Source organism: Alexandromys fortis, unplaced genomic scaffold (assembly GCF_014885135.2).
Source record: "Alexandromys fortis isolate MF-2015 unplaced genomic scaffold, M_Fortis_MF-2015_v1.1 scaffold_19, whole genome shotgun sequence".
Lineage (NCBI taxonomy): Eukaryota > Metazoa > Chordata > Mammalia > Rodentia > Cricetidae > Alexandromys > Alexandromys fortis.
In genome coordinates this window covers 11140710-11166714 of record NW_026067890.1, presented here as the reverse complement: position 1 = coordinate 11166714, position 26005 = coordinate 11140710, and the positions used below count along the sequence as shown (strand labels likewise).

General features: G+C 39.4%; 1 protein-coding gene across 2 annotated transcripts in view; it reads right to left on the bottom strand.

Moving 5' to 3' along the window:
• The window catches only part of Zgrf1 (zinc finger GRF-type containing 1), a 51220-nt gene extending 25357 nt beyond the window's left edge, over window positions 1-25863 (bottom strand). Inside the window, exons 1-13 of one of the 2 annotated variants that reach the window (XM_050141650.1) lie at window positions 25743-25863; window positions 23503-23593; window positions 21964-22044; window positions 19168-19227; window positions 17187-17372; window positions 15146-16889; window positions 12080-12150; window positions 9171-9356; window positions 6205-6328; window positions 3722-4308; window positions 3031-3169; window positions 2318-2502; window positions 444-640 (exon numbers count right to left, since the gene is read on the bottom strand). In XM_050141650.1, the coding sequence (XP_049997607.1) occupies window positions 444-640; window positions 2318-2502; window positions 3031-3169; window positions 3722-4308; window positions 6205-6328; window positions 9171-9356; window positions 12080-12150; window positions 15146-16889; window positions 17187-17372; window positions 19168-19227; window positions 21964-22044; window positions 23503-23523 (3581 nt within the window). In that variant the 5' untranslated portion in view covers window positions 23524-23593; window positions 25743-25863. Of the gene's footprint in view, window positions 1-443; window positions 641-2317; window positions 2503-3030; window positions 3170-3721; window positions 4309-6204; window positions 6329-9170; window positions 9357-12079; window positions 12151-14671; window positions 16890-17186; window positions 17373-19167; window positions 19228-21963; window positions 22045-23502; window positions 23594-25742 lie in introns of both variants that reach the window. The other variant, XM_050141566.1, reaches the window with a different exon arrangement.
• Between the last annotated feature and the right edge of the window lie 142 nt (window positions 25864-26005).

The window sequence follows — 26005 nt, the reverse complement described above, 5'->3', positions numbered from 1 at the left end:
GTGGGTTCTGAGGTCTCATATATGCTCAAGTCATATCCAGTGTCTCAGACCTCTTGCTGCTACTTTGAGGGATCAAGATGTAGTCCCTTCCCTCTCAGCTCCTTTCCCAGCTGCCTGCATGCTACTATGTCACATCATGTTTTCCTTTATAAAAGCTGCCATGGCCATGGGGTCTCTTCTCAGCAACAGAAACCCTAACTAAGACACCATCTCAATTTCTTTTCAAACCACTGATGGGTTTGGAATATAGCTTAGGAGAATAGCAGTCAAGCATGTGAAAGACTATGGGACTAACCCCAGAGTACCTGTTGGTGAGTTCTGTGAGGGTTGCTATTCTATGACATGATTACAGGATCAACTCCAGAGTACCTGTTGGTGAGTTCTGCGAAGGCTGCTATTCTATGACATAATTACAGGAAATTTTATGGTACCATAAATCATACCTCAACAAAAGCTGGCATTCCTCATAGACCGGTATCTTTTGACTTCTTAAATATGAGCCAATACTCTTAACATCATTAAAAACCATGTTGGGCTGAGACTCATCCTGTGATAACTGTCCTGGAGTTGCTTCCTCAAACCATTTGAAAAATTTACATTGCTTACCTTTGGGCCTATCACATGTATAAAAGAGACGACCCTAAGGGGGAAAAAGATATAAATAACTTAATGTACAGTGTTTGCCTAGGATGTATATTAGAATAGTGAAAAACTATTTCTATTTTTCTGTTTTCTGCACTATGTTTGTCAAGCATTTTAACAGCTGCCTGTTATTAATATATTCCAAAAAACAAATCACTTATTAATTTAAGCAATATATTAAAATTATAAAGTACCTATTTTTTTTTATTTATTTTCTCTTCATCAAGAGAGTATATTATCCTGAAAACAAAACCTAATTCAAGAGACTGGAGAGCTGGCTCAGCACTAAGAGTACTTGCTGCTCCTCCCGAGAACCTGGACTTGGTTTCCAGCAACCACATGACAACTGATAACTACGTGTAATTCCAGTCCTAGACTAGAGGATCTAGCACTCTCCTCTGGCTTCCATGGGCTCCAGGTATACATGTGGTGAACATATATATACAGACATTCACACATACACATTAAAAAAAAAACTATTGTTTTAAAATATATTTAAAAATTTGCCAGGCAGTGGTGGTGCACGCCTTTAATCCCAGCACTTGGGAGGCAGAGGCAGGCGGATCTCTGTGAGTTCAAGGCCAGCCTGGTCTACAAGAGCTGGTTTCAGGAGTGGCACCAAAGCTACATAGAAACCTTGTCTCGGAAAAAAACACTGACAATATATATGTAGAGATATAGAGATATATTTAAAAATTAGTAATAAATTATAATTTTATTTTTCACCAGTTAAATGTTCACTAGACAACTTGACATTGACCCAGAAACTACTAGCGATATCTGTGCATTTCTTTCTACATACACACATAAACACACACAAACATATACATAGATTTTGTCAAACAAATTCACCAAATGATGCATCTTATACTTTGTGACCTAACCCTTTAAACAAACAACATAGCATGAACATACAAACATACTATCAAATAATCTTGAAAACAACATGTTAGTGGCTCCATATTTCAATCTATATAGCTATGCTATTATTTATGAATTCTTGCTTTTGATTTTTTTTCTTTTTTTGAGACAGTTTCTCTGTGTAACAACTCTGGCTGTCCCAGAACTCATCTCTGCCTCCTGAGTGCTGAGATTAAAGGCATTATGCCACTACTGCCTGACTGCTTTTGGATTTTTAAGGTCAAATTTATATATTCAACTAATGATGCATACAAATAGTGCAATTATTTAACTGCTACTATAGGTGTAAGCAGTTTTACAAATGAGTAAAAGCTACCAATGTGTTATGAACCCTTCTTTGTGATACCCACAATACACATTAGGACAGCATACTTTTCTACTCACTTGGCCTTGTCTAGTGCTGGTTCAGTTTCCAACCTTCATTTCTTTCAGTCTCATCTGAGCATTTTCTAAACCCTAAAGCAGACCCCTTTCTCAGTGCTGATCCTGTGCTTATGCACACCCTTCCTACCTTACAGATGTAATTTTCTTCCCTGTATCAGTTTCCATCCACTACTACGCAATAAGCTCCTAAATTTTTTGAAAATTAACTTTAATTCTTATTTTTGTATTCTGGAAGACAGATCATTCATTTCATTAGAAAAGTACTGAGAGCTTATTATGTTACTAATGTCACAAAGAAAATTCACATCTCAGTTTCCGTAGTACATAAACTATGACTAAGGAAAGTGTGGGGAGGGAGCAGAAGCAATACCTTATTTGGGCCTTCTTTTTTAACCATGACAAGTTTGGCAGGTTGATTATGATGGCAGGATGGTAAATGATTTTTTCCACTTTTTAGTGTCTCTCCTTTTGACGATGTATAAAAGGATATGTCAACTTTGGAAAGTGCTTTGTACAACCTTTGCGCCAAATCAAATAGCAATATATTCAGATGCTCTACAAGAAAAAAAAAGAGCTGAAAATCATATACAAAATTATTTCATATTAGTATCAATTTCACTGTTTCTAGCCAATTTGAAAATAGCCTTTTGCTAGGCAGTGGTGGTGCACGCCTTTAATCCTAGCTGTCGGGAGGCAGAGGCAGGCGGATCTCTGTGGGTTTGAGACCAGCCTCGTCTACAAGAGCTAGTTCCAGGACAGGCTCCAAAGCCATAGAGAAACCCTGTCTCGAAAAAAAGAACAAAAGAAAACACATTCAGATCTAAGCATGGATCATATTTAACGGTTTCATTTACATGTAATGGACTCATTTATTTCTATTTTAATAGATAAAAAGCCATAATTTAAAAATTATTGCAATTTCTCACTTTTAAAGCTTTTGATCTGACATTCAAATAAAGAAATAATTTCTAAAATAAATTTCCAGAAGAAAATTTACTATGAAAATCCATAAGGTATTATTCTTTTTTATAGTTCTAATACTCACAATAGGTAATCATCAGAAAAAAAATATAACAGCCATACCTATGATAGAAGATGTAAAGATCTGCTTATAGTGAATGGGAGACTGGAAAACAGCTGGTACGTAAACTTGCCTTTGAGGGAGATAAGCTGATATTATTTTCTGCCCATTTGGGAAGCACAGCTCAGAACCATTTATCTCCTGAAAAAAAAAATCACTGTTTACCAACAAATTGCTTTTCATATATATAATGAAGAAAACACTAATTGTAGTTTTGAATTTTAGAATCCATGAAAATTGTTTTATGATCTAAAATAAAAAACAAAATAAAGCGTGAATATCTACATAAACTTCTAAGTCTTAAAAATACCAACTCTTCTCATTGGTCTCTTAATATGATTTTAATATGTTATAGCAAATTTTTAATAGATGCATGTGTCTTATTCTAATAATCCAATCAGCAAAACTGATTTGATAGTCAAAAATAAAAACTGTCATAGTGAGCTCAGTACTAGAAGGAGTGGCAGAAAGAGGAATAAGAGCTAATATTTATTAAATATCTTTTACATGCTCAACAGCATACCCAAGACTTTTAAATACATAATTCAATATTCATAATTACTGGGTAACATCTAACAAATAGCTACCTGATCAAAAAGTAAATCGTTCCCAAACAATCTGTGCCTTCTTCTGCTGGAATTCACAAAGAAACTACCAGAGAAAACGCACGGAGAGCTTGGAGACTTCCCTCACCTGTAAATCTTTGCCTCTGGAGTTGTAGCTGGCGGGGCTTCCTAACATAGCTTGAATTTCCACTGTCTCGGAAGTCTGCTTTGAGGTCAGAGAAAAAGCTTTCTTTCTGGAAGCCAACTCTCGACTGCTAAAGTCCTGCTGTTGTTGATAGAGCATGCCTTTCATCCTCTGCAAGTGCACAGGGTCTACAGAGCTTTCCTTCACAGCATTCCTCTGCTGCTCACTGTCCTCTGCCACTTCACCGCCAATTCTGCCTAGAGCAGCTGAGCTGCACTGGGATGTGTTTTGATATTTCAGCCACTTGCTTTGCACAGAATTCTTATGAAGAACTCCTAGAGTTCCTTTCCAGCGAGAAGTCTCACCCTGGTCCTCAGGCCCAAGGTCAAATGAAAGAACTGATTCTTCACACAGGTTTAACACAGAAGAACTAGAGGACTCTCGTGTGTCGTCATCAGCCATAAATGAACAGGACTCTAAGACTGCTGGCCCATTATCGGGAGGCAAAGTAATGAAGGGAACTGAGGCTCTGGTTGCACATGGAAACCTTTGAAGGTTTTTACTCCCCAAAAAACCAATGTTTTCCAATCCTGAAAGAAAACATAATGCTGATTCAATACAAATATTTAACCAGTCATCACCCAGACTCTAGAAAACAGTGGGTACATGGGCAAGGGCAGAAGGTTCTGACTTGCTGCATAGAAAAAGAAGATAACACTATTTTATTGTCCCCTCCCAAAGTAATATCAAAATCTAAAGGTTCAAAACTTAATGTATAGATCTGAAGACTCTGTTAAGGCTAGCAAATAAGTCCTCCTCTTCTCTTCTACAGAACTAAATGTCTAATTTAATTATTCATATTTATAGAACCTCTAAGTTTTCAAAGTATTCAAATCGGAGACAAGCTGCAGCACTCTCATTTTACAGAGGAAGTAACAGAGTCCAGAGCTCACAGTGTCTGTCAAGTAGGAAGAACACAGAATGAGTTGATATCTATTCACATTCCTTCTGTGGACAAAGTTAACAGCTCACTCAATATGATGTGATTGCAACTGTTTATTATATTTATGAATTATGATACCTTTCATAACAAAAATTTTTAGCTTTCTATGTTAAATTAATCATAGATGGGATAGTGAACTCATTTCAGATTTTGTCTGAATGAGCTTTGGAATTCCTTCTTTCTAGAAGCAGCTATTAGAATAGAGACGTTGCTGAAAGTGTAAAAAGCAATAAATATGTATTTGATAGATTAATGAATCAGCAAAACTGCATAGGAATTGAATACTATTAAAGTCTTTATCTAAAAATATAGATTCTTACTCTATTTGACACAGTCTCTATTTTATAGGGATTAAATTCTGACGACCACTTGGGAAGTAGTAGAGCAATAAGTGAGTCAATGAATATTCTTAGATGAAGTGTTATGTTATAATCCACCAACCTAATTGAGTAACAGTGACAGAAAATTAAAATGTCATTACAGAACTAAAGATTCATGCCTGTTTCAGAAGATGTATTCCCCCCATACGATCTCTTCCCCATCCATTTTCTATCCCCGAGTAGCCCCAGCTAGCCTTTAAGTACTGATCCTCCCGCCTTGTCTCCTGAGAGCTGGGATTGTAATACCATCTCACACCCATCCTCACCCCATGCACATCTCCTCCTACCTCCCTTTTCCACCTGCCTTCAATCAGACATAACCATGACGTCAACTCCAACTCAAGTACTGATTCACATTAATTTTTTTTCATGCTAATCATCAATTCACAACCAAAAAACCACTAATCACATATAACTTCAGACTAGGAAAAAAATACATAAAGGAAATTATCAAGAAAAAGAGAAGTTAGTGGGAAGTGATCCTATTAAACAATACAGTTTTCAAGAATCAGAAAATGACTTATAAGAAAAGTCAAAATAGATTTAAAAGCTTGAGTGAGGCCTGGGAACAATGATGGCATCAGCCACTGAAGAGTTCCTCATACCGACAGTATCCCAAAGCAAAATGAGGAGATGAAGAAGTTACGCCAAGGTCAACCAGTGGTGTTCATGAGACATTTGCTACGAACTACTTCACAACAGAAAAGAGGAGCCAAGTGTTGGCATTTTATATGGTGCCTGTGGGTTTTTTTGTTTGTTTGGTTGGTTGGTTTTGGTTTGGTTTTGGAGACAGGGTTTCTCTGTGTAACTACCTTGGCTGTCCTGACTTTAAACTCACAGAGATCCACCTGCCTCAGCCTCCTGAGTGCTGAGATTAAAGGCACATGCCACCGTCTAGCACACTGGCATTTTAGCTGCAAGAAGTCCTTCGACAGTAGAGACACTTTCAGAGGCAGTGAAGAGACAGTAGAGGAGGGAACAAGAACTAGAAAGGAAGGAAAATGCATTTGGAACAGCATCCATAACAGAAAAAAGCCTGAGGGAAGAGACACTTCTAGCCCAGTAACACTCTCACAGATAACAGCAGAGAAAACAAAGATCACCAGGGAAAGTCCTTGCTCTCAGAGATTCCTCAGAGAACTCAAGCACAGAGTCTTCATTTCTCGTGTTGAAAGAAAAAGTAGGTGCAGAGCTCGATGCAGAGATCTTTTGTTCTGGTGAAATCACCTGTCCAGAAAAAAGAAAATCACTAAGATGTTCTTACAGTGCCCTTTGCTATTTGAATTCCGATGACCTCTCTTCCAGAAGTCACTATTCTAAGCACATTGGGAACAAAGAACTATAAAATTTTCAACAAAAAGGACAGGCTAGCAAAAACTTATTAGTATAAACAATATTTTTAAGTACAAAAAAGGTTAGGATTTATTGTGAAGTGGATGACATTCTGATTTGGACTGATTCCATTATGAAGACTTAGTTCTGAGGGTAAATTTCCATTCTAATGGGCTCAACCCAAGTCCCATCTCATGTGTGCAAACTATATTTCTGCATACACAAGGTCTGAGCAGTTTTCTCTTATGTTCGTGGATTTCGGGTTATGCATAGTTGATATACATTTTAAGATATTCCTTCCAAGTGCAGGGACTCTTTAAATATATTCAGATCTGAACAGTCACAGTTCTCACTAGAATAGTTTTAAGTTGTGTCGCAGTTTTTGCCCAAAATCAAAACCTAATGACAGTCACACTTGATGCTGTTCTAGTTTGCCTTTAGTTGCTGTCATAAACACTTAAAAACAACTTAGGAGAGGATATGGTTTGTTTCAGCTTACGTTTTCAGGTAATAGCCCATTACTAAGGGATGCTGGGCCAAGTACTCATGCAGGAACTGAATCAGAAACCTTGAAGAAAGAATCCTTACTGGCTTGCTGGCTCTTACACAGCTCAGGACCACCTGCCCAGGAATGCCACTGCCCACATCCATCAACAATCAAGATAGTTCCTCAAAGATATGACCACAGGCAGGCCAATCTGATCGGAGTAATTCCCCGATCGATGTTCCCTCCTCCCAGGTGACTCTAGGCTTTGTAAAGATAACAATAAAGAACTGTCAGGCACAGTGTCACATGCGCTTAATCTCAGCATTCTGGAGACAGAGGCAGGCAGAGCTAGTGAGGCCAGCCAGGGCTACACTGTGAGACCCTGATTCAAAAAAAAAAAAAAAAAACAAAAACAAAGGGCTGGAGAGATGGCTTAGCAATTAAAAGTAGTGTTTGTTTTTCAGCTCCTAGTACTGATATGACAGCTCACAACTATCCAGTTTCAGGAACTCCAATACCCTCTTCTAGCTTCCCTGGGCACCAGACATGCAAGACATACATGTACACAGATGAACACGCAAGCAAAATACTCGTACACATAAAAGAAGAAATTCTTAAGTATTCCACCCTATTCCCCTACCTAGTACATTCTCCACAACTGGCGAGAGCTATTTCTAAAAACTAAGCTAAATCATTTTTCTTCACTGATGCAAACCCTCTAATTGCTCCCAGTCTATTCCAATGTAGACTGCTTTGTGATGTCTTACACGGCCCTACCTGACCAGGCCCCTGGCCTGCTCTCTGGCTTCACTTCTGTCACTTTCCTTGTCCCTCGTTCACCCCACATTATTCTACAAACTGGCCAACTGTCTGTTGACACAAATCCCTTTCCCCCAGAACACTGGCATGACATTCTCATCTCTACTCCAGTGTCAGCTATCAGACAGCTGACTTTACCTACGTACAACAGAACCCCAGGCCATCTGTACTGCCACCCCTTACATGGCTCTATCCTAACTCAGAGCACTTAAGCCCTTCCAGGTACTGTGTATTTATCTTTACTAGCATGTAAGCTGTATGAGGACAAGAATTTGCCTCTTTTATTCACAGGCCTATTTTGACAGTACAATAGAAGTAGGCAGTTGCTCATGAGAATATGTTTGTTGCCTGGGGATACAATTCAATGATAGAGCACTTGCCCAGCAAGTGTGAAGTCCTGATTTGATTCACAGCCCTGGGTGGGGAAGGTGGGAGGTGGGAGTTGAATGGTTGACAAACATATACATTTTTAGGAATTAGCCATAATTCTACTTTCCTATCTCTCATTCATTCTTTAATTCCCTCTGAATTGGCCACTACGCACACTATTTCATTGCAATTGTTCTTGCCAAGGTCACCATGATCTCCAAGTAGCTAATGAAATGGGACATATTTCTATATCCTTTTTATTGGAGGGCTCAGTAATAACAGACTCCATTCTGATGTAACCCAAAAGCACAGAGGCAATAAAAGGAAAAATTAGTAAAAGGGGTTCTAAGAAACTAAAAACTTTCTACATAGAAAAGAAAGAGATCAACTGAGACCACATACAGGATGGAAGAAGAACAGGCAAAGTATTCATCTGACAAGAGACTGTAAGATATCGGATTTGAAAGTGGCAAATGGTGCTGGGGGATGACTCAGTGGTAGAGAGCTGACCATAATTAGCATATAACAATAATTAGAAATATGGCAATGGACACAAATATACAAATTTCTTCCTCTTTTGTTCTTTTTTCCGTGACTGCCTAGAAGTCTCTATACAGCCCAAGCTGGCCTCAAACATTTTTTTTTCCTGCTTCAGGCTCTCAAATGCTGGGATTTACAATCAAGAGCCACTAAACACAACAAGTTTCTTTTTCAATAACTCAAGCAATGGTGATCACAAATTATAATATTATGAAGAGTGGGAAACAGTACAGACTTGGAAACACAGAAAAAAAGCAAACCAACATAGAGGAAAAACTAATAACACATAGGCTGATTTACTCCAGTAATTGTAGAAAGCCTCGAAATCTGGTACTGCTGAAAGGAGGCTAAGTCGGAAAATTACAAACATGCCAACCAGTCAGAAAGCAGGAGTGCCTTGTGTAGTCTGACTAGAGCTATTATGGTTCTTGCCAATTTACCCATGGACCCTTTTATAAGGATCTACAAAATGTAGTAAAAGAAAACAACTTGGTGAAATGCAACTATAAAAATGACTTTTACCTGTAGGAAGTCAGTCTGCACACAAGCGCTAGGCAACTCTGGTGTCCAGACTGGAGTACATGTCATGAAGTTTTCATATTCAACACTATCTGGAAGCTGACTGTATCCTAGCTGTGTGCTGTGTCCTCTCACCATTACACCACTGGTGGCTGATCCCTTCACCTGATGGCCTTGAAACTCAACAGGCTATGGGTAAAGTATTAAAAACAAGAATTTTGTAAGTATATGACACAAATATTCATACTGTGTACATACAGAAATGTTCTTCCTTTTTGTACACTAAGCCCTTTGAGTGCACAGGCCTTTCTATTTTGTCTAAGAATCACCACTATGTAATGTATTATCTTTCATACAGAAATGAGCCAATAAACACAAAATAAAAGAGAAGAAATGAAGAAGCACTTTGCTTTGCTTGAGAAGTCTGCACACTGTCAGACTTAACCATTAGGTAGACAGTGGGATCTCTGCAGCCCTATATATCTGAATCTTCTGCTCTGAAGTGTGACTGCAAAGCAGAGTTACTCCCTCAGTTACTTCATGCCTACCTATGCCATGCTTTCAGGTTCCAAATGGCTTTCTCTGCTGCCCCCTTGAGGATTTTAGCATTTATGCCACACAGGGTTTAACAAAGCCCACCTTAGGATACAGGAAAATAAAACAGCTAAAAGGGCCAAAAGAATGTCCTTAAAGGATTTATTTCTAATGGATGGATGAATTAACAAAATGATAACTATAGAAACTCTGAATCTACTATTACTTAGAAATAAAGATCTTAAAGATCATTTGAAAGGACAATCAAACTTAATGTGCTTTTTTTCAGAGCTTTAGATGAGAAAAATGCTATATAGTACCTGATTGGCGGTGTACACTGCATTTCTAGCCGTGCTCACCTGAAATAATTGCTAAGTTACTAGGACACGCATACTTACCATTCAATGCTAGCATTCAACAAATGGACTGTCAGGATTTCTTTGAGCCAAGAAACATTGTTTTAAAAAATTACTTATTTGTGAGGGGAGTCATGAATTCAGAGAGTTTGGGACCTTGTGTACTGCTACAGTTTAGTATAAATTACAGCATTCTTGTGCTGGCTAGTTTTATATCAACTTGACACCTGCTAGAGTCATCAGAGAGAATGGAGCCTCAATTAAGAAAATGCATCTACAAGATTGGACTATAAACAAGTTTGTAGATATTTTCTTAGTAATTGATGAGTAAGGACCAACCCTGTCTATTGTGTTTTGGGGAGGACAGTGAAAAGACTTTGGAACTTTGGACTGGAAAAGCCATTGAGTGTTCAAACCTCAGTAGGCTGCTCTAAAGGAGCTTGGAAAATAAGAATGTTGAGAGCAGCGTAGGCAGTGGAGACTTGGCTTGTGAAGTTTCAGATGTGTGAAGAATCTGTGGTGTCTGGTCAGCTGGAGCTGTGATCACCAAGAGACCGGAACCACTAAAGTAAACCCTTGCTTTGCTGGGACAATGGATGCTGGTCAGCTGGTGCTGAAGAATCAGCTGTGTTTAAAAGGCAACCAACATCACAGAGGTGAAATCTTCTGGGAAGTGGTTCCTCAGAGTCAGCACACAGCTGTATTCCAGAAGTGGGCCAAAGTTGTAACTTGTGCTGGCAGCTGAACTTGGTAGTATAAGAATCACCCATGGTACTGGTTGTGAAGGCTTGGGACTGAGGCTTGGGACTGTGAGGCCAAGAGACCACTGGTGAAGGTGCATCCTCAGTAGCAGTTAAAGGCCCAGGATTAAAGGGGTCATGCAGAGAAGGGAGAGGCTATTGATCAAAGTGCAACTCAGTTATTGTAACTTTTTGCCAACTGCTGGCAACTCCAGCACTTTGGAGATGCCAGTACCATGGGATGGCTCCCAGGAACAGTAGCAAGTATAAGTGAAGCCAACCTGAGCCTAGACGACAAGCTGTATGAGCTGCAGAGGGTGGAGCCTGAGAAGTGATCCCAGATATTAGACACTGGATTATTTACACTGTTGTTTTGCTATGCTTTGATTGTGACTGTGCTCTGGTTCTTCCCTCCCGAAGTAAATATTTAACTTTTTATTGCTTTCACAGGAGCCCATGCTTTAAAAACTTTGAACTTTTAAGGGGACTCCGTATTTTAAAAGAGATTTTGAATTGTTTAAAAAGATTGATTATAAAGTGTTTGACTTTGTAAAGACTATGGAACTTTTTAAGTTTTTAAAATGTTTCATACTGTGGTTTTATATTAATATATGATCTTGGAAGTTAACAAGAAAGGAAAGTTATAGCTTAGCAGTAATGTGTTCATGTGTCAAGCTGAGTAGGGATCAGTTATGTTGTAGGCTAGTTTTACATTAACTTCATACAAACTAGAGTCATCAGAGAGGAAGGAGCCTCAATTGAGAAAATGCCTCTGTAAGACTGAACTATAGAAGAGCCTGTAGGGCATTTCTTAACTAGTAATTGATGAAGAAGAGTCCAGCCTATTGTGGGTGGTGCCACCCTTAGGCTTGATAGCCCTGTGTTCTATAAGAAAGCATGAACATTGTCAAGCAGAACAAGCCAGTAAGCAGTACTGCTCCATGGTCTCTGCATCAGGTCCTGCCCGGTTTGAGTTCCTGCCCCAGCTTCATTCAATGAAGAACTATGATGAAGTGTAAACCAAATAAGCCCCTTTCTCCCCTACTTTTTTTTTTTTTTTTTTTTTTTTTTTTTTTGGCATGGTGTTTCATCATAGCAATAGCAATCCTAACTAAGGAAACTCTTATCAACTATATGGTAAGAGACACATAAATACTAGGAAGGGGGCATAAGAGGCGGCAGTACAAAGTATGATCAAAATATATGCTATACAGTTACAGAAATATCATTATTTTCTATCAAAGAAACACAGTAGTTTAGAGAGACAGAGAGAGAAATGTACCTGCTGAGAAGTCCACTGCTCAAGAGGACGCTCTAGCATATGGGAAACTATGGTGGCAGGTAAGTTCCTGGCTAGGATGGAAAAATTAAACAGCCTTACTTATCATATGGATCACAATGTTTCCAAAAATATTTACTTCTAAAACTGAAATAATACATTTTAAAAAGATTTAATCGGAGTATGAGTAAAGATTCAGGGTACTATTTTATGTAGACTGGTACATTCTTAAGGCAAAAAAATTCAATATATTTAAATTGAAAACATTAATGATTACTTCAAAAAAAATTAAGACCAGGTGTGGGCACATGCCTTTAATTCCTTTACTTAGGAAGCAAAGGTAGAGAGATTGTAGGCTCAAGGTCAGCCTTGTTTACAGTGAGTTCCAGGACAGCCAGGGCTACTTAGAGAGACCCTGGCTCAAATAAATAAATAAATTTCTTTGTTTTGCAGGAGTATTTGTCTGCGGGCATATATATATATATATATGTGTGCCGTGTGCATGTTGGGTCCTACAGAGGTCAGGGAGGATGTTGGGAACCAGATCTATATCCTCTGCAAAAGCAGCACGTACTTTGTAGCTGCTGGGCCATCTGTCCAGTTCCCTTACTGGTCACTATATCTTAGTGGGGATATGTTCTTGCAACTTTTTTGGCACGTAGTTTAAAAAAAAAATAATATATTCTAAGTCAACAGAATATATTTATCACCTATATTACAAATGTTAAAAACTGTTGAGAACTGCCCAATTGTTAAGAACAAGAAAACTAAGAAAACTAAAATTAACACTATTGTATGCACAACCACAGTGGGGCAAGAGGGGCACCAGTCTATCCAAACCTTTCTCAAATCCATCTGACTACAGTGTGGGAACTTTGCTATATTTGCTGGCCTGCAAACCACTATGTAGAGCAGAAATCTGCCATGCAGTGTTGGAATTAAGGCAGGTACTGAAATGCCCGGCCAGCACTGGGGAACATAGTAGTAATGAAAGGGAACAACAAAGAAGACAGCCACACAGTTAAACCAAAGTCAGAGTATGATAGGAAAGGATGTCATACAGAAAAATGATGTGTTACTGAGACCTACAGCCACATCAGAAGGTGTGAAAAAGCAGGGGATAAGACTGACAAGGTGGGCCGACCAGCAGCATAGCATGAGCACACTCCTAACAAGACAACACTCAGCCTCACTTCATACTGCACTCAGAAGTACTTTTTCAGTATATTTAGTACCAAAATTGATGATTTCATTAAAGTCCCCTAGAGTTAGTGCTACATAGCGTTCCTTGTTTTATTTATTTGTTTGTTTATTTATTTGTTTTGGTTTTTCAAGGCAGGGTTTCTCTGTTGCTTTGGAGCCTTCCTGGAACTAGCTCTGTAGACCACGCTGGCCTTGAACTCACAGAGATCCGCTTGCCCCTGCCTCTCAATTTCATTTCAGTTTATAGATCAGTTATATCTATTCATGTTTATTTTAATTTTTTATTATAAATTTTTTAGAAAATAAACTGCAACTACTATTAAATTTAGCATTTCAAAGAATTTCAGAATGTATGGTAATTTTCTCATACTTTTAGTAAAAATGACCTAACAGATATGAACAAGAATTTAAAATTAAAGTCGGGTGGTGGTAGCATAAACCTTTAACCCCCGCAGAGGCAGGCGGATCTCTGACTTTGAGGCCAGCATGGCTTATAGAGTGAGTTCCAGAACAGCCAGTACTACACAGAGAAATACTGTCTGAAAAACCAAAATAAAGTAAAATAAGATTTAATTTTAACATTGGGTATCACAGAGTGTTGTTCATTTACTGTCATGTATTATAGATCAGTTGGAGCTATGCAACAAGATGTTGTCTTAAAACATACACACATTATAGCTGGAAAGATGGCTCAGTGGTTAAGAGCATTGGCTGCTCTTCCAGGTCTTGAGTTCTATTTCCAGCAGCCACATGAAGGGTCACAACCATCTATAGTGGGATCTGATGCCCTTCTCTGGCATAAAGGCATACATGCAGATAGAGCACTCATACATAAATAAATCTTAAAAAAAATTAAACCACACACATATATATACACACACACACACACACACAAACTGGGTGGTGACACCCAGCACTCAAGAGGCAGAGACAGGCAGATGTCTGAGTTTGAAGCTAGCCTGGTTTACAGAGCAAGTTCTAGAACAGCCAGGGCTACACGAAAACCCTGTCTATAAAGACCAACCAACCAGCAAAAAACCAAACACACACACTGTTTGATGTTAAGTAGACTGGGGAACTGTGAAAGGAAAGAGACTCAGTCATCACTATAATATCCTCTATTAAAGTTGTCATTACCAAACTTATGGGTTACACTCTGTAATCCCCAACCCCCTCTGTTGAGAGATGGTCTTCGTAGCAGACTGGCCTCAAACCCACTCTAGTTGAAAATAACTTTAAATTCCCTTGATATTGCCTTGCTTTCCAAGTGCTGAGATTACAGGAATAAGCCACCATGCTCAGCCACCACATATGTAAATACAGCAGACTGCTAGTATCTTCATTTTTCTGAGCTACAAAGGGAACAACAAAAACAAGACAGGTGACTCTAACCTTCAGGACTGACATCTGGGTCTTGTATGTGCCGAGCTTCTTGTTGGGAGGCATGGTTTTCATTCTGTATTGCCAAGCTTCCTAAAGTTGTGCCATGCTCAGACAGTGACTTTAAAAGGGACATATTGTTTATTACTTCAGAAAGTTCTGAAGAATTTCTAGAAGTAGCTGAGGATTGTTTGCTTCTCTGTGTAGTTTCCACTGCAAAACGATCACATGGCAAACTTCTAATCCACCCTAAATCTTCAGATTCAGGAATGTATGCTTCAGTGTCTTTATAAATAGGATGTTCTGTTCCTACCGGGTAAAATAAAGAGCTAGAAACCTGGGTGTTGGATTCATCTAGTTCACGACATTCAGAGTGATGCTGAGTGGTTTTCAATAGCTGGATACTAACACCTCTGGTAGAGACTGGTGATAAAAGCTGCTCATTACCTACGTGACTTCCCAAAGTAAAAGGCTGAGGCTGGGTACCTTCTGAGAAGAGGTCACCATTTTCAGGAGCTGGAGTTGTGACTGTGTTTAAAAAATAAGGAATATGTGAACATGTATTTATACCTTTGGGTGTATTTGAGGGTGAAACAATACCATAATTAGTCCCATCTCTTTGGATAGATTTATTAGCATCGTCTCTGCTATCTCCTGGCACATCCTCATTCCACTCCTGCGATGAGTCCAGACTGCTCCCTGTGTCACCACCCCGCTCCAGCACTGCTTCTCTAGGGTTTGCATCTTCATGAGGTCCTGTGTAAAAACCAACACAGGTTCTATCACAAAACTCTGACAGCAGCGTCTCGTTAGCAGGAAGGACATCTTTAGGCTTGCCACTGGCAGAGGATGGGAATGGCAAGAGTTGCCGTGCAGTTTCTTGGTAGCCTATACCCCCACAGCTCTTTAGAACACATGAATCATCTGTAGGCAAAATTTCCTTTTCTCTACTCTCTGAGTCCTGGGAGAGTTTGTCGTCCTCTTGTGATGCTTCATCAGTGTCACTGTCCTCAAAATTGCTCAGATTAAAAGAAACTTCCAGAAATGGTTGTGAAGATTTATGAATAGTATCCAGACTTCCTCTATCAGCATCACTTTTAGAACCCACGTCTGCAATGTCATCAGAGATGCTAGAGTTCTTACTTGGAGAAGGTTCGACTTCAATGTGTTTATGTTCTACTTCTGGCAACGGCGATACTGATAAACAGGACATACACTCTTGTTCCAGTGTGGCATCTGCATCTGCCACCAGAATACTTTCTCCAGTGCAAAGCAAAGCTCCCATACACTCCTTGTCATTTTGATTAGAAGTGACTTTGTTATTGTTCTGAATGTCAGGTTCTAATAATAAATCAACATTTTCTTTACTACTACAGTTAACCAGTAAGTTGTTGTTCTCACAGAACAGAGGTGCTCTGAAGTTTTCTTTGTGATTCCAGCTCTGGCAGCTATTGTCTACTGGCTTGTCTTCACGGTATAGTTCTCCCTTTTCAGCACATGTTTCGAAGAGCTCTGCCTTTTTTTCCACCAAAAGTTCAGACAAATTAAAAATGTTCATATCTCCTTGGGCTTCAGGCTTGTCCTCTCTACCATTCTCATCTCTAGGAGAACAGGGAGGCGATCTCTGGGAGGATAAATACATGGTCCACCGGCTTGTAGCTCTTGTGGGGTTTTCTGCCTGTAGCTCACAGAGTGAATTTGCTGAGCTCTTTCTCTCAGCATACTTTTCCTCTAGCTTAGAAGTAGTCTTGGAGCACCCCTGTGGTTGTATCTCAAAAGTCAGATTCTTACTCATGTTGGCTGATTTGGACTTCAGAAGAGCTAATATTTGTGCTTTGCTCCTGAGGTTTTGTGAAACTCCAGGACAGTGAGATTCCAAACTATTACTTCTTGTGGGCTCAATGCCCAGTAAAGCATCTGAATACTGGGTTGCAGAGGTGACAGGAGAGCAAAACTTGTCCTCTCTCCTTAGTATGTCTGAGTTAACACCAAAGGATGAAGACACAAGGGAAAAAGGCCTGTTGCTTCTCTCTCTGTTCCTGAACGTATTCTCACTGACCGCCAGTGTATAATTCATATCTTTCTCACCAACAGTAGAAAACAAAGGAAGTGTGCTAGGGAGCGGGAGAGGAAGTGTCGGGCCAGGTTTCAAATCATCAAATGAGGCAACGGATTCACCATTTTCTGTAACAGTCACTTTCTTTGGTGCCTTATATGGTATTTGAAATCCCTAAAGACATTAAAACAATCGTTAATGATACCATTATTTCTAAGGAAAATGTGAAATAAATTTTCTAAAAAGAATAACAGATATGTATATCTTGCCCAAGGTATATAGTATTTAAATTTTGCTGAATTAAAATATAGACATTCATTAGGAAGACTTTCCTAATTTGGATCTACTGTCTTGTCACTTAAATAAACTATGAGATACCATTTTACCAGCAAACCATCATAAAAATTTACCAGTTTCAAAAATAACTTTTTAACTATACACTGAAATATTAGTGTTCACACAGAAACTTACAGTAGCCTTCCTTTTTAAGCCAGAGGGCTGACACCCAAGAGACCGGCTCGAGGATATAAATGTCCTTGGACCTGACTCCAGAGCTTCTCTAGGGCCATCCAGTTTAACACCTCTACTTCCAGCAGCCTTAGCCTCCTCAACCGTGATTAAGTAATGCTCACTTTCCAAGTCATCGCCAGGTTTCACCTACATTTTAAAAAATAAACATCACAATTGCATTTGGGTCATTTTATTTTCCTCACTAGCAGCCTCACTAGCAATGAACAAGACCCAACAAATATTCAACCTCCTTGCTAAAGAAATCATTCAGTAACTAAATTCTTCAACAATTCATTATTATGTACCAATTAACCATCAAAAATACGAAAATGGTAATAATGCAATAAAAGCGTCACTAATTTGTTCTTCAGCCATTCATTCTGTGGTGCTGCAGAGGCCCTTTGTCATATGCTAAGAACGTAAGACAGAGGAAAACTTCCTTTCACATAATTCACTTAAGAGTCCACGCAACTAAATGCAGTATTTAAAAAAGTCAAAGCCAGCTCTTTCCATCTTCTTGTCGGAGAGGCAGCTTCGCTTCTGCCTCTCTCTCCCCACTTCTCTGCTTCCCCCTTCTCTGTCTCTTTCTTCTCCTCTCTCTCTCTCTCTCTCCCTCCCTCTCTGCCCCCCCTTCACCCTTCCTCCTCCATAACTCCTTGAATAAACTTCAACCTCACCCTGCAAAAAAAAAAAAAAAAAAGTCAAAGCCATTAGTTATCAACTCTGGATCCTTACAAATGTATGTGAAGCAGAACTTCACAATTATCACAAATAGTTATAAAAAAGAGTATTTTTCAGTCATTTTATTAGTCACCAACTCTAGGTAAAACATTAAGATTATCAGCTTAGAAAATATATCTTTATCATATTAAACATTTAGTAATGAAACTACTTAGGATAAAAATAACAGTAGTTACATTAATTAAGCACCTACCAAGAAAATGTCTCCCCTTGACCCTCTTTTCATAAATCTAAAGGAACAACCACTATAAATGATATGAGATTTCATGGCCAAATAGTCACAAAGTGATGTTATCGTTATGAATTTTTTTTCCACTATACAAACGAGGATATCGGTATGAATTTTAACGCATGACATTATAATAAGTAATTTCTAATCTTCAGAACAATACTGATCTATGTTTCTAGCTGAAGAGTGGACACAGATCACGGGCTGCATAAAAGGTGTTTCAGAGTCTGAAAGGAGACAAAAGCAGTTCTAAGGCCTTCAATTCCTTTCCTTCTTCAAACACAAGAACAACACTGAGTACATTATGTGTGTAATGTATGTTTTTTTTGAGAAAGTGTTCAAATGGGAATAATTTCAAAGACTATCAACCATGAAGGCTAAAGACAGAGCTCAAAGGGGCTGGAGAGATGGCTCAGAGGTTAAGAGCATTGCCTGCTCATCCAAAGGTCCTGAGTTCAATTCCCAGCAATAACATGGTGGCTCACTACCATCTGTAATGGGGTCTGGTGCCCTCTTCTGGCCTGTAGATATACACACAGACAGAATATTGTATACATAATAAATAAATAAATATTTTTTTAAAAAAAAGACAGAGCTCAATAGTGGAACACACAACCTCATATGCATGAAGTCTATCGTCCCATGCCCAACACAACAAATCCTCACCTATTAGATTCTAGAATCACAACCTGGGTTTGAATATGTCCTGCAACTAGCATTCTATGAGCATAAGCAGCTACTAAACCTTTCTGTGCTGCATTCCTAACATAAACACATCATAACATTGTCACAAAAATTAAAATGAAATAACTAAAAGCTGTTAGCACAAGGTACAACTATAATAAATGAACAATAACACAGGCTATAATTAATCAGCATTAGTACTATAACTAAGCCATTAACAACATTCATAATAAAGTATCTAAGTAAATTTTTAAATTTCAAAAAAGTAATGTAAATACATTAAAATACCTCGAGGCTCTTAAGAAATAGACTTTCCAAACATGCTCCTTTGTCATCATATAGAATTGCCTGTTATAAAATAAGAAAAAAGTTACAAAGTTTTCCTTTTCATTTCTTAGTATCTTCAATAGCAAATCAAATTTGTCACATAAGTAAATCATGTAATAAAAGAATTATATACATTCTGTAACTTGGATTTGTAAGTACGTCTCTTTCAAATGTTGCTGCATCCAATGAGCATGAGAGCCTAGGAATAGAGGAAGCAATTCAAGGACTCAGGCTCAGGGGAATAGCTCAGTAATGCACTTTTTGACAAGCAAAAGGACCTGAAGTCAGTTCTCAGCACGTAAAAGTCTGACATGGTGGTATGAGCCTACATTTCTAGGAGAGATGAGGGAGATGGAGAGACAGGAGGCCAGTCTAGCAATTGGTGAGCTAGCTCTAAGTTCAGTGAAAGACCCTGTCTCAAAAGATAAGGTGGATAGGGGACATCTAATGTGGATTTTCTAGCCTCTATACATTCAAGAACACATATATATTCACTCCCAACACCCTTAAAAAAAGAGAGAAAAATTAAAAAAAAAATAATTCCTACCAGAAAAATCCTTGAATGGACTTGGGAACAAAATAGAATTAGAATGCATTGAGTGTGGCCAATAAAAAATAAAATCAGGGACTGAAGAGATGGTTCAGCAGTTAAGAACACTTGCTTCCAGATGGCTTGAGTTTTGTACCCAGAACTCATGTCCAGCGACTCACAATTGCCTGAAACAACTCCAATGTCTTCTTTATAAATTTACAAAATAAACATATAAATAAAAGCAGGTATGGTGATTCATGCCTGTAATCCAGCACTTGGGAGGCAGAGGCAGGTGGATCTCTGTGAGTTCAAGGCCAGCCTGATCTATATCCTAAGACTCTATTGTAGGAGAAGGAGGCCACTTGTTGGCTTCTGGCTGCTCAACCCCAAAATAATAACACAGAAACCATATTATTTAAATCACTGCTTGGCCCATTAGCTCTAGGTTCTTATTGGCTAACTCTTACATCTTAATTTAACCCATCTCCATTAATCTGTGCATTACCATGAGTCCGTGGCCTACTAGCAAAATTTCAGCGCATTGTCTCCAGGAGCTTCATGGCTTCTCTCTGACGCTGCCTCCTTTCCCCAGGATTCCATTTAGTTTTCCCTGCCTAGCTCTTTTCCCCTATAGCTCTGCTATAGGCCCAAAGAGTTCCTTTATTAACCAATGATAGTCACAGCGTACAGAGGGAAATCCCACATCACTCCGTCTCAAAAACAAAAATATGTGTGTGTGCATATATTTGTGTGTATGCATATATAATACACGTGTATATGTGTGTGTATATATATACACATACATACATACATACATACAGGCTGGCATACATTGAACTTGCAGACTTAAGTCAAAGCTACTTTTTTAAATTATTTATTTATTTGTATTTTATGTGCATCAGGTTTTTTGTTTGTTTGTTTGTTTTTGTTTTGAGATAGGGTTTCTCTGTAGCTTTGGAGCCTGTCCTGGAACTAGTTCTTGTAGACCAGGCTCACAAAGATCCGCTTGCCCCCACCTCACGAGTGCTGGGATTAAAGGCGTGCGCCACCACCGCCCAGCTGTGCATCAGTATTTTGACTGCATGTATGTCTGTGTGAAGGTGTTGGATCCCCTGAACAGGAGTTACAGACAGCTGTGAGCTGCCATGTGGATGCTGGGAATTGAACCCAGGTTCTCTGGAAGAGCAGTTAGTGTTCTTAACCACTGAGTCATCTCTCCAGACTGCTAAGCTAGTTTTTATTTTAACAAATCAAATATTTTTTTAAAAATACAATAAATAACCTCTTCCCCATTGAAAAGCTTCTGTAAGTGATAGTTTTACAACAGTGGCTCTCAACATATGGGTTACAACCCCTTTAACAAATCTCTATCTCCAAAAATATTTCATTACAATTAATAACAGTAACAAAATCACAATTATAAAGTAGGAACAAAAATAATTTTATGGTTGGGGTCATAGCAACATGAGGAACTGTATTAAAGAGTCCCAGTATTCAGAAGATTGAGAAGCACTGATTTACAACGACAGAAGCAGAATAAAGACAGAATGTGAAGGGCCTGAATAGTGTCACTAAGAACATGTGCTTCATCAGGAGGCCATGACTGTCATTAGTATGCACATGATATCATAAACCCACAACCAAGTTTCTGTAAGAGTTATTATTAAAAAAGACTTAGCTAGAGCAGCGTTGTTGTGGCACACGCCTTTAATCCCAGCACTTAGGTGGCAGAGCAGGGCATCTCTTGAGTTTGTGGCCAGGCTGGTAAACAGAGCAAGTTCCAAGACAGCCAGGGCTAAACCGAGAAATCCTGCCTTGAGTGGTGGAAGGATGAGGGAGGGACTTGCCTAGAAAACAGGCCCTGGAGCCATGTCTAAATTCATGAATGACTCTTGGGTATGATGTACCTGTGCCCCCAGTTTGATCATCGGTTAAATAATGAAATGCCTAACTCAGAGGAGAGTGGTACAGACTAAACTGGTAGACTGAGAGCTTTATGACCGCACATCGTGAGTCTCTCTACTCAAAACAGACTGAGTAATGCTCACTTACTGAACTTTCAGAATATACAAAGAACATAAGAAAATGATCTGAAAATTTCTTTTTCACACCATGGTAATGTATGGCCATAACTGACATCTTATTATCAACAGAGTTATCCTAATGCACAATCAAAAGGCAAGAACATAGCTGTTACACGCCAGAGTCAACTGCTTGGCACTCACCTTGTTGCCTAAGTGAGTGGTCTTCAGAATGCCATCTTGCCACACTTTTGACTTCTTCATCTTTTGATGAGTATATAGGACCTTATTTCCAAAAGTACAGAAGAAATCATTGCTATTTACACATTTAATATTACAGTTTACAGGCCATAAAAAAACAAAACATCCCGTATCAAAATAATAGCACAGGCATCACCACAGTAACAAAGTCAGTGACAGAGCGCATCCTCAGCATCATGAGGCCCTGAGTTTAACCCTCAACATAATAAAGGAAACAAACAATTTTAAGGAAAGGAAGACAGCTGACTAGGTGGGTAGAACCAAAAGGCAAAGGAAGAAAGGGCAAGTGAAGGCCTATAGAGTCTTTTAGTTAACTGAGCATCAAAAATAATTTAAACTGCGACATCATCAGAGGGAAGGAAAAACAATTACTGGGTTACACATTCCTTACTCATGTAGCTCTCTGAACACAGTCTACCCCACCTTCACAGCACCTGAGGACAGACCGATTTCACACTGCCTCTGCCTTTAGACTCCCCCTCTATCAGCGGAAGAATGGAGTTTCCAAGCATTATATATGGTGCCAGATTCAATCAGACTGAACAGAGAAACAAGTATGAAAATCTAGCTGACTATTACTAAAGCAATTGGTAAAGAAATTTAGAAAAAAAAAAATGCCTAGCGCCGGGTGGTGGTGGCGCACGCCTTTAATCCCAGCACTTGGGAGGCAGAGGCAGGCGGATCTCTATGAGTTCGAGACCAGCCCGGTCTACAAGAGCTAGTTCCAGGACAGGCTCCAAAACCACAGAGAAACCCTGTCTCGAAAAACAAAACAAAACAAAAAAATGCCTAGCAATGCAGAGGTTTGGGTACATAGCTCAGCTGAAAAGCATTTGCCTCGTAGGCATGAGGACCTGACTTTGAGCCCCAGAATCTACATAAAATGCTGGACATGATAATGTATTCTAGGCACACAGAAAACACCTAGGATCCCAGCCAATCTAACTTAATTGGTAAGCTCCAGACCACTAAAGACCCTGTCTCAAAGGAGGTGGGTGGTGTTTCTAAGGCTGGCACACACACACATATGTACACACATATGCATATACACAGGCCTTCATTGTCTTCAAAATCTAAGAATGCTACCCTTGTAAAGGTTATCTCCTAGTGCAGTTATTTCTTTGGAAAATTTAGCTACTTATCATTAAAAAAAGTACTTTACATTATAATGTAACATATTAGTTACTTTTTAGTATTTTTAAGCTGTTTCTATGCCTAACGTAAGTAATATTATATAGAAGTTCTATGTACAAAAGCTATTTAGTGTCTTCAATATTGTTTGAGTACAAAAAGGTTTTAAGACCAAATTATGTGTCGCTATAGGCAGGAATGTCACCAGTGACAGGTCTTAAAGCAAAAAATGTTGTTTCCTGGTACAAAGAAAAAATACTCACTAATACTTCATCAAACTTCATCAAGAGTTTGAGGCCAGTCCTATCCCCTACCCCTCTCCCCACAAAAAGGAAAATTATTAAAACTTACAATAAATTCTTGACTTTCCATTGTTCCTTCTGAAACTATAAACCAGTCAGGTCCAGAAAGCAATCAATTTTTACTCAACAATTTATATTCTCTGAAAAAAAAAAAAAAAAAAAAAAAAAAAAAAAAAAAAACGGTCAATCAGCCCTGACAAAAAGAGTAAGTATCAAATACAAAGATTCTCAACAAATCTTGATTAGAGACAGAAACCAAAGAATTTCAAGATTATCAGTCTATCTAGCCACCATGCGAAGCAAAAGTGTATCTGTCGGGGAGGACACAACTGAGTGATACCACATAATGGAAAATGAAGATGAAACTACTATACTTACTAATAATCTGTAAACATCTCTCTAGGTACCTTAGTATGTATCAGAAAGTAGATTTTTTTTTTTTCCTTCAATAATGTTTTGCTCCTGGGAACTCAAATTCAATTATTTTCCTAAAGCATTAAACTCACCACAAGATGGCCCCCTTGTGTCTTACATTTTTCCTGTTCAAGTAGTTCCTTAGTATCCAGGGCCTAGTTTCAGGACCACAAATAACCAACATCTAGGGCTACATGAGTTCACATATAAAATGTCTTAGTTTTTTGTAAATATTATAGTAGATGCATATTTTCCAACATACATGAAACTATCTCTGGATTACTTATACCTAATGCATTATAAGCGATATGTAAAGAGAGAATGATTAAACTGTATTGTTTAAAAAAATCAGTCTCAAAGAGAGATGGGGGGAGGGAGAGAGGGAGGGAAGGAAAGAAGGAAAGGAAATTAAGGAAGGAAGGAAGGAAGGAAGGAAGGAAGGAAGGAAGGAAGGAAGGAAGGAGAGTAGGCAGGCTTGGTGGCATGCACTTTTTTGTGTACTTTTTTGGGATTTTTTTTTTTTTTTTTTTTTTTTTTTTTTTTTTTTTTGAGACAGGGTTTCCCTATGTAGTTTAGGCTGTCCTAGAAATAGCTCTGTAGACCAGGCTGGCCTAGAACTCACAGAGATCCGCCTGCCTCTGCCTCTCAAGTGCTAGATAGCACAAATCTTTGATTCCAGCGCAGAAGCAGCAGAGTCAAGTGGGTCTCTGTGAGTTCAAGGCAAGCCTGGTAGCCTGGTCTACAGAGACAGCTCCAGGACAGCCAGAGGTACATAGATGAGAGACCTTGTCTAAAAAAGGAGATAGGAAATTGTAACCAAAAATCTACATGTTCAATACTGCCAATTTTTTTCTGAATATTTCCAACTCACAGCTGGCTGGATCCAGTTACAGAGGGATGATTGATACCTTAGCCAATGTAACCCACCATAGGACCAAACACGCATTATTATAATACCTCTGCAAGGAAACATTTTTCCCCATTTCTAGGGGCTGACAACAAGGCCCTATGTAAGCTAAGTAATAATGCTTCCACATGCCCAGTTTTCTGTTTGAGACAGGACCTGGCCAAGTTGCACAATTCTCCTGTCTCGGCCTTTGGAGTAGTTGGGATATATTACAGGCAGCTGGCCACCACGCCCAGGAAGAAAACTCTTTTGAACAGTGTTGCAGCAGCTACTGTAACTATCCTGTTACTGGATATTAAAAATATGGCCAAATTTTGAAATCTGAAATCATCGATGGTGAATTGAATAGAGATGCCAAAAAAGTACACAAATGAGTACATTTCAAGTGGTTCCGTAGCCATGACCTCATCACTACAGGAGAACTAGACAGCAATGAACATTTTAGGTCCTATTCCTGCCTACTGAATTAGAAAGTCTGGTTCTGGAGCGCAACAAACGGCTCTAACAAGTCCTCTTCAGCGGTGGTGACGCCCAAGCCGGAAACAGAATGCGCAGAAGCCTGATTCCTAAAGAAGCATTCGAGGGCGAAGTGAGCGACAGGGCCGGAGTCATCAGTAATCGGATGTATGCAACCTTATTCTGTTAGGCCGAGAGGGAGAGCTTTCCGTGAAGGCAGCGGGAAGCCGTGCCCCGACCATGCTTCCTGAGAAAAGCTGCTACAGCAGTTCAATGAGAGCGCACCCGAGCTAGCCCGAAGTCCCAGGTTCGCTCCCCGGCACCGCCCAAACCACGAGCATCCTGTTAAGACACCACCAGGACAAATAACCGAAAGAAACATTACTTTCACTTGCAGAATTTCGGACTGATCAGAGTTTTGTGACCCTAAATAAAATAACAGGAGCCTTGGTTCTATGTCAGCCCCTAAGACAACCAAGACCGGGCTGGGACTCGATGGTGACCCGCCTCACCCGGCATTCGAACAGCGCCCCGTGGGCCGCTCCCGTGGAGGCGAGTCCGAGTCCAGGCTCTCCGAGCCGTGCCAAGTCGCCCGGCCTCTCCACCCTACACTCCGTAGAAGAGAGTCTTCACTTCTCCTCAGGGACACAGAATCCACTTTCGAATTTCTCCCGCGAACTCGCGCGACGTCATCAGCCAGGGACGGATTGCTGAGGGCCCCGCCCCCCAGCCCCGCCGCCGTCCGCAAAGCACCAATGGAATTTCTCATAGGAGA